The sequence below is a fragment of the Kogia breviceps genome, chromosome 1, assembly GCF_026419965.1.
Source record: "Kogia breviceps isolate mKogBre1 chromosome 1, mKogBre1 haplotype 1, whole genome shotgun sequence".
In the NCBI taxonomy this organism is placed as follows: domain Eukaryota; kingdom Metazoa; phylum Chordata; class Mammalia; order Artiodactyla; family Physeteridae; genus Kogia; species Kogia breviceps.
Genome location: NC_081310.1, coordinates 16,489,316 through 16,498,533, shown reverse-complemented (window position 1 = coordinate 16,498,533; position 9,218 = coordinate 16,489,316). Strand labels below are relative to the sequence as shown.

Sequence of the window (9,218 nt, the reverse complement as noted above, 5' to 3'; positions counted from 1 at the left end):
TCAAAGGAAGAAATTAGTGTTACACCCATGTTTGAGGACAAGCCAAGCTACATGACTTCACATTGCCTTCAGAGCTGGATGGGATTACATAAATTCTTTACTTGTTTGCTCCCAACATCCTGAGATTTGGGATTTTCTATATGAATCAGAATGGAGATTTGGGCCTGAGGAGAGGGTTTCCATCTCTAGAGCTGGCTAGACCTTTATGATGTCACCTGAGTCACACACCTGTGTTCTTTCAGTTGGGTTGGCATCTATGGGAGAGAAAATCCCACTTTGGGGGAAAAGCCTGAGAGATGGTACTGGGCCTTTTTGTGGACCACTAACTTCTTGCTTTGCTGTTTAATTATGTCTGTTCTCTTGGGCTGAATGATTTTCCTAGTTTTGATCACAGAGCACTGTCTCCTTCAGTACATTCTGTTCCTTTTACTAGGTCTCTGCCCAATTACAGGAACACACTCATCTCTTCTCCAAATAGCCATTACTCGCTGAAATAAAGAAACCACTACAAAGTGTTTCAGGGAAATAAAGACAAAATCACAATCATCACAACTGGGGAGGAGGGGCAGGGGACCAGAGAAATACTTTCCTTTAAAAAAAGTAATTGAAAAGCATTCTTTTTGCAACTTCAGGTGAAGTTATTCATATTTACTGACACAATTGCCTAATGTTTGTATTAGCAATGTCTCCAATCTCATAGGGTGTTTCAAAAGAGGTATAAAAATAACATCGCCTCTACTGCCTCTGACTCAGAATGTTAGAAAAACCAAGGTTATTTTTTCCTTTGTTCAGCACATAAGATGTGATTTAGTAGATTATCAATAAAGAGATGGGATACAGTTTTTGCTAGAATTACAAGCTGACCATCTGATAGTAACAAAGGCATGTGTTAGCTTAAGCCCAGAGGCCAGTTTGCAGTGAAGCTCTTAAAGCTCTGGAGGCCCAGATTCCCTAGGGCTCTGAATGTCATTTTGTATTTGTAATTTTGATTCTTTAAAACAAAAAACAAAACCTCCCTTATATAAGCTTCCGGAACACAAAGCCTGGATCCACCCTTCTAAGCCCTGTTAGTAAAGAGAGCACAGCTTATTTACAGATAGAAAAGCAGTGTCTTCTCAGGACCAGTGATTTGAAGGAGCACAGTGAATCTTCTGGCTTTTTTCCCCCCTTCAACACAGTAGAAAATGTTGTCACAGGTGCATAAACGAAGATGTCTATGGACTGAAAAGATTTGTAGGATAGTCCAGCTACCCTAGAAATAGGTTGTACGGTCTCAGTAGTGCTTTGCTGATAAGTAACCATAAATTTTATCAAGAGCTTTGCCAGTGGAGCTTGTAGAATGTTATGTATTTTCATTGCCACATCTGTCAATCAGCTCCAACTGTTAGGATGAACCCTAAAGAATTGGCAACTTTCCACAAATCATGACCTACAAGAACAATTTCGTAGAGTTTGACTCAGTATTGTTCAATCATAGGTTAATTACAAAAACAAAAGCTGGTAATACAAAAAAAACAAAACAAGAGCTGGAATCTAGGACTTCCTGCAGGGGGCGGGCTAAGGGAATGGTTTAGCCCTTAAACAGAACTGCTTTCGAATTCTACACCAGAGCTGTCTAACAGAAGTAGAAAGAACTTCTGGATCCACGTGTAAGGAGTTTAGGAGTCACCGCTCTGTCCTAACAACTAGTAACAAGCTGAAAAGACTGAAAAAAAATCAACAAATCTTCCTGGGTCTATAGAGAGGGGAGGACACAGGGCAAACCACTGTCCCCAAGGTTGAAGAGACGGATGGCAAAAGAGAGGTCATCACCACTTATCAGAGCAGAGACTTATAAGCAGAAACTGCTGTGGGTGATATGATTTACATAAAATTCAAGAACAAATTAATATTATATATTATTTGTGAATACATACATAGTAAAAATATAAGCAATACAGATATAAAGATAAAATCCAACTTCAAGATGGTCATCTGCACATGTACTTTTGTAACTTGCTTTTTTCATTCAACACCATATTTTTGAGATGTATGTATGTTGATACATTTAAATCTAATTCATTTTCTTTTAATTACTAGACAACATTTCATTGTATGAATGGACTACGCTTTATCCATCACATTACTGATAGACAGAAAAAAAAAAAAAAAAAGAAGAAAAAGAAAAAGAAAGAAACCACCGCAGGAACTAGTGCTGGGATAGGAAAACCTGAATGGTAATGTATGAATTGCTGTAGGCTCAGTGTGAACACCTCTGAGAGTTAAAAACTCTGGGGGGCCCACCCATAGCCTCCTCGAAACCCTACATACACACACAATATTGTCAGATTCACCTCCAGGAGATCCACCAGATTCCCACAGTAAATACCAGAGAAAAATCTAGGACTTCCTTCAGGGGATGGGGCAACAGAATCATTTTGCAATATACCAGAGCACTCTGTTCTTATCAAGCCCTCTGGGGAAACCAGTTAACCAGAGGCTAACCTGCTGGAGCATTATCAGACACTCATAAACTGCTGACCTTGAGGAAGGGAAATACCCAACTCTACAACGTACTAGCCATCCTGACCCAGCTAAGGAGGGAGAAGAAATCTGAGCACCTCTTGTGAATGTCACGGTCCAGAGGCCCAGGTTCACTGCAACACTGAGACCTTATCATAGACCTTATAGACTGCTTCCCCTCCCACTTCACCACCATATTTCTAAGGCCTATTTGTAGCAGTTCCTTTTACCCAGTACGTCATGTCCAGCTATAAGAAAAAATTACAAGGCATACCAAAAGGCAAAAAGCACAATTTGAAAGGACAGAGCAAGCATCAGAACCACACACGGCAGGGATGTTGGAATTACCAGACCTGGAATTGAAAACAACTGTGATTAATATGCTAAGGGTTCTAATAGACAAAGTAAACAGCATGCAAGAATAGATGGGCAATGCAAGCAGAGAGATGGGGAAACTCTAAGAAAGAACTGAAAAAACAATTCTGGAGCAATACAGTAGGGTAGGAAAACGAGCCCCATATGTACTTTAAAAATTTCTAGTAATTGTATTGAAAAAGTAAAAAAGAAACAGGTGAAGTAATTTCAATAATATACTTTAATCCCATATATTCAAAATAGTATTATTTAGACATGTAATCAATATAAAAAAGTAATGAGACATTAGATATTCTTTCTCTTTTATACTAAGTCTTCAAAATATGGTTTGGATATGACACCTTGGAATGTCTCAATTCAGATTCGCCATGTTTCAGTTGCTTGAAAGCCACACGTGGCAAGTAGCTAGTGTACTGAACAATGAAGTTCTTGACCTTCCTCTTATAAACCGGGTGACCTTGGCCATGTAATTTAACCATTCCGAATCTTCTCATTTCCCTGTAAAATGGAGTTCTATCAAAAAAGCCTACGACGTAGGGTGACATGTGAGGTTAAGTAGGATAACAGAGAACAGTAGCTGGTGGGTACTCAACAAACTGGGGTTCTCAGTATCATCTTAGAGAAAATGGGCCCGTCAACTAACCGCCTTGTCTCTGTTACCCTGAATTTCAGTCGATGGACTGGAAGCAAAGCTTCACCTGAACGTTTCCCCATGATTTTAAACAGTTTCTGGTCAGTCATGTAACCAAAGAGTTAAGGAATAGAGTGACAGAATATTCTCAGGAATAACTGATGGCCTGGTTCATTGATGAGATTAGGGTCTGGCGGTTACACATTCAATATCAAGAGGAAGGAGTGTGGCCCCTGGTTACAGTCTGAATAGACGTTAAAAAGCTGTTAAGACTACGATTTACTGACCATCATCTACAAGCCAAACACAAAAGTACTCTTCCCATGTCCATTTTTTTTTTCACATCTTTATTTGAGTATAACTGTTTTACAATAGTGTGTTAGTTTCTCCTTTACAACAAGGTGACTGAGTTATACATATACATATGTTCCCATATCTCTTCCCTCTTGCGTCTCCCTCCCTCCCACCCTCCCTATCCCACCCCTCTAGGTGGTCACAAAGCACAGAGGTGAACTCCCTGTGCTATGTGGCAGCTTCCCACTAGCCATCTAATTTACATTTGGTAGTGTGTATATGTCCCTGCCACTCTCTCACTTCGTCACCGCTTACCCTTCCCCCTCCCCATATCCTCAAGTCCATGCTCTAGTAGGTCTGTGTTTTATTCCCATCCTACCACTAATCTCTTCATGACATTATTTTTTCTTAGATTCCATATATATGTGTTAGCATACGGTATTTGTTTTTCTCCTTCTGACTTACTTCACTCTGTATGACAGACTCCAGGTCTATCCACCTAATTACAAATAACTCAATTTCGTTTCTTTTTATGGCTGAGTAATATTCCATTGTATATATGTGCCACATCTTCTTTATCCATTCATCTGTCGATGGACACTAACGTAGGTTGCTTCCATGTCCTGGCTATTGTAAATAGAGCTGCAATAAACATTTTGGTACATGACTCTTTTTGAATTATGGTTTTCTCATGTCCATTTACTTAACAACAGCAAGGGCACAAAAACAAACACACAAAGCCCCATAAAGCAGGTAAATCTCATCTTCATTTTAAAGATAAGGAATGGAGGCTCAGAGTGGCTGACAAATTTACCAAGTTGATAACAGCTCTTAGGTGACTCTTTTCATGACCCTATGATACCCTCTTATTCTCACACTTCAAATAAAGGTGGTGGGGGCTGGGGTGATAGGCCTGGTACTGGCCCTCTGCAGAGAAGCACGAACGAATTGTTTTTAAGTGAAACACTTAAGATGAAACACAGAGTGTAGAAAAGGGAACTGTCTTCTGTTCTACCTAGACGTTTGAATGGACGGTTTGTTTCTAGGTGATGTTTAGACAACAGGCACAAACTCGTTCTTTCATTAGATAAAGCAGGAAAGCCAGATGGAGCCACAACGACTTTTTTTATTACTCTGATTTATTGGAAGACTGGCAACTCACTTGCAAAGTCTGGTCTTGCAGGGAACAGCCAAGGAAGTTTGCGGGAATAGGGGTTTTTTGGTGCAGCGCTAGGGGAGAAATAGAGGAGTAGCTGGTCTCAAAGACCAACCCCCCAAAGCACATGGCTCTTGTTATATCTGGCTGGCTCAGCAAATATCCAAGTTAGGGGGCTACAGGGGATACTGTCTAGACCAGTTCTTTTGGCCCTGGGGTTGGCAGACCATAGGATTAGAAAGCCAAAGCATGGTCCAGACAACTCTCTGAATTTTTTTTCTGGTAGACAGTCAAGCTGGATGGAAACTAAATCTCCAACAATTACCAAATAGCAATAAACAAGGGAATAAAAAGACTGCACAGGACTTTCTTCAGGCCTTGATAGATATATCCTGGCTCTGGAACTCTAAAGCATGACATCTCTGGACTGAATCTCTCTGAGGAAAAAAAAAAAAAGCACGATCTTAAAGCTGGTATGACTTTTCTAGCTTGAGATCATGGTCCCTGAATCAGAAGTGTTCTCTAGTCTCCAGGATGATACCAGGACAGGAAAAACACATCGACATATAATTGAAATAATTTATTTACCACTAGAGCACCACAAAAACAGACATACATTGTGTTAAAATACAGCGTAATCAGTCATCAAAATACAAAACAGCTATTCTTATGTTCCATTAAAAAAAAATCATGCCAACCATAAAATCGTATTGCTGTTTATCACAGAAAAACTGCAGGCCAACCCCACCCACATACTAACATTTTCCCCACTCCCTCCCCTCTCATAGCAATATTTACTTATGGGAAATAAAGGCCTTATAAAATCCCCAAACTAAAAAAAAAAAAAAAAGATTCAAGAGATCTTAAAATAGAGCATTTAAAATATTATCAGTGCATTCATGAGGAAAGACAAAATAATACAAAACAAAATGTCATTCTATCTGAGAGGAAAATACCTGCAGAAATAAAAGTGATTTATGTAGAATGGATAGAAAAGTGGAAGAGAAAAAAAAAAATCAACACACTCAAATCTGGGATTGGGTTACTTCCAACCCAAGGGTTGTTTGGTATTGTGGCATCCTATCTCTTGCTTTTCCAGTTTTCAAACAAATCCAATTTGTCGTTTTAATAATGGTCAGGAAATTCCAAAAAAGAAGTACACTATATCAAACAACTAACTTCACTCTGGATTCACACCTCACTGTGCCGCTCTTTAGGTAAAACTGCAAATATTCCATTGACTTACTATTAATTGTTATCCTAAAGCTAAATAAGAGACAACTGACAAAGTGACATATCCTACAACCCCTGACATAAGGTTACCTCCTCTGCAAAAATGTGGCAAATCATGTATTGCTGCAAGGTAAATTCTAACCTCTGATTTGATAACTCTCATTCAGAGGAAAGAAAGGATTTTTTGATCATGGGAGAATTTGCCTAGTGCCTTTTCAACCTTCAAAGAACATCTATAAAAACCTTAACTTCAGTGAAATAAACTAAATGACTTATGCTGACCTGGGCTTTTTTCTTCCTTAAAAAAAAAAAAAAAAAAAATCAACTAAAATGTAAATCCTTCCATTTCTCCCTGAACACTAAAAACTCGATGAAAGAAAAAGGTGTTTCCTATGAGCTGTGTGCTCTTCTATAACAGTAGAATTCTGTGCAAATACTGATTAAACCAAGTTAGAGAAACCCTTCTTAACCCAGTCACCAAGATTCTGAGTTCCAGTCAGATCCTTACGCCCTTGCTAAAACTAAAACATTTCACCTCAATTATCTATGTATCTATAATCCCCAATTTCCCTAAAATAGAAGATTGTTAATGTCTGAACTGATTAGTAATGATGCTTAGAAAATGAAGGAAAACGATGTCTTTTTATAAAAGAAAAAAAAAGGACAAGTGGACTCAGGTAGCTTATGTCATAATAATGGACAATGCAAAAGCACAGGTGGAACAAATACTATCAAACATGTATTTGTAGTGCAAGTCAAAATACAGGGGGGCTTTACTCAAAAGTACTGGCCAGCTAAAGGAAACACACAATTCCGAACTATCATTAAAAAGCGCCCAAATTTAAGTAAGTCCAATCTAAATCAGAGTTGACATTATTACAGAACATTAAAAATATGGTAAAAATTTATACATTACACATAAAGTAGTTAATGTTTTGATTTCATCGTTTGCAAAAGAGATCTGCAGCTGTGTTTCCAATTATACTGGCTTCTATACCCATCTATTGTAGTAATATAGGTATGGTTACATACACCGAAATGAAGGAAAAATCTAGAGCATAGCTATACAGCAATACTTTAAGGTCTGAAGTTTGACCAGTACATATCAAAACATTTCAACATTTCACTGGTTGACTAAACTGACAAAGAACCATTTACAATTAAAAAGGAAAAAAAAAATTCTTACAGACTTATTCTGACCGAAAGTTTCCTTTATTAACAGGCTTTTCAGTTTTGAACCTTACAAGAAGCTTCCTCCGGCAGTTGGTAGAGAGCATGTGTTTGCAGGGTCTTTTCTTCATGCAGACTTGCTCGGTCATATAATATGTCACTTGCATTTTTCATCCCGTTAATATGACCTCTTTTTTTTTTGCTGGCTCGTTTGAGTTCAAGTTCCTTAAGCCATCCATGAGTTTCTGGCAAAGTATTTGGTCTCCACTTTATACACCTGTTATATTTTCCAAGGGCAATGAAATGTTCATTATATAGTAACACACAATAAATAACTCACTGTTAACTCTAAGAGTAAGAATGGGAAGGATGCCTATTGCATAGCAATACAGAAAAATCAAGTGAGGCGTGGGATAAAAACGTATGTACAGCAACTCCACTTAACGGGATTTTCCTGTTTTTTTTTTTTTTTTCTTTCACATAATTAACACTAACAAATTCTTCCAGTGTTTATTTTTTTTTCTCAAGAAAAAAGGTTTTGCTTCTTGTCTCTCTCACTTACAGAGTAGGTAAAATATAGAATAAAGCCTTCAACTTTTTTTTTTGTTTGTTTCAGATGCCAGTTTTAACAAACAGAACACAAACTTCCGAAGTGTTTGAACTAGTACCGCTTTTTCAAATTTTTTTTAAACACTGATGAAGCAAGGCTCTCTCGTGTTTTCTTGTTACAAACATTGCCTTTGTCACTATCATCATCATCATCATCATTATCATCATCACTGTGTGATTATCGTCTTGTCACTTTTCCAAGAATCTTAGCTGCATTTGCAAGACTTTACGATCATATTAGAAAGCTGTTCAATCTTGGGTGTTTTGCCGATGTAGTAGAGAATGGTGAGCGGTTCTAAATCCTGGGACACGCAGCAAGGGGAAGCAGATGCTTCTGGATTTATGGTATTATATAAGCTGAGAACCTGAAAGGACACAGGAGAAGAAAGAAAACATAGGAAAAGACCAAAAAAACCAGGCAATTATTTTTTAATAGAACCATCGCACATGGTTATCTTATCAGTCACAGCACTGAGTAGGCAATTTAGATTATTTGGGGCTTACACTTTCCTTTATTTATTCTCCAATTATAGTCAAATGGGTAGGTGTCCTGAGGAATCCCTGAATTCACCATTTTCCTACAGAATCCTTTTCTCATACATTGTAAACAAATACTTCTGTAAAAGTCAGATTAGACAAAATTGCTCATTCAACAGATTTTCCAGTTTTTCCAAGGAGTCTTTAGTTTTTTGTTTGTTTGTATTTATTTATTTATTATTTATTTATTTTTGCAGTACGTGGGCCTCTCACTGCTGTGGCCTCTCCCATTGCAGAGCACAGGCTCCGGACGCGCAGGCTCAGCGGCCATGGCTCACGGGCCCAGCCGTTTTGCGGCATGTGGGATCTTCCCGGACCGGGGCACGAACCCGTGTCCCCTGCGTCGGCAGGCGGACTCTCAACCACTGCGCCACCAGGGAAGCCCGACTCTTTAGTTTGATCACTACTTTGCTGTCCATACTTCCCAGGGCCTCAGAAAACTTGGTCCAAATACCAGACTTGGTATTCCGCCTTGTGTCTACACTTCTTTGTAACTGAAGTTGTTTCATGAGTAGTTTCAATCCCCACCTAGATGAAGAGTTCGCTTGAGGTCAGGGACTCTACACAACTCTTTTTTTTAACCTTATAGCCCTAGTGAGTCTTCTCTGGACAAAATCAAAACAAGACTCACATGCTAGGTGAAGAAATGAATACATGGATAAACAGGAGAATAGCATTTGTTATTAAAACTCTCATCAGAGCTTTAATCTA

The 9,218-nt window shown here is 38.5% G+C and overlaps 1 protein-coding gene across 4 annotated transcripts in view; it reads right to left on the bottom strand.

The window, feature by feature from the left end:
• Positions 1-5,523: 5,523 nt before the first annotated feature.
• TGFB2 (transforming growth factor beta 2) overlaps positions 5,524-9,218 on the bottom strand; it is an 84,103-nt gene continuing 80,408 nt past the window's right edge. For 3 of the 4 annotated variants that reach the window (XM_067027764.1, XM_059055992.2, XM_059056012.2), the window contains one exon: positions 5,525-8,335. In XM_067027764.1, the coding sequence (XP_066883865.1) occupies positions 8,311-8,335 (25 nt within the window). In that variant the 3' untranslated portion in view covers positions 5,525-8,310. Of the gene's footprint in view, positions 8,336-9,218 lie in introns of all 4 variants that reach the window. The other variant, XM_059056000.2, reaches the window with a different exon arrangement.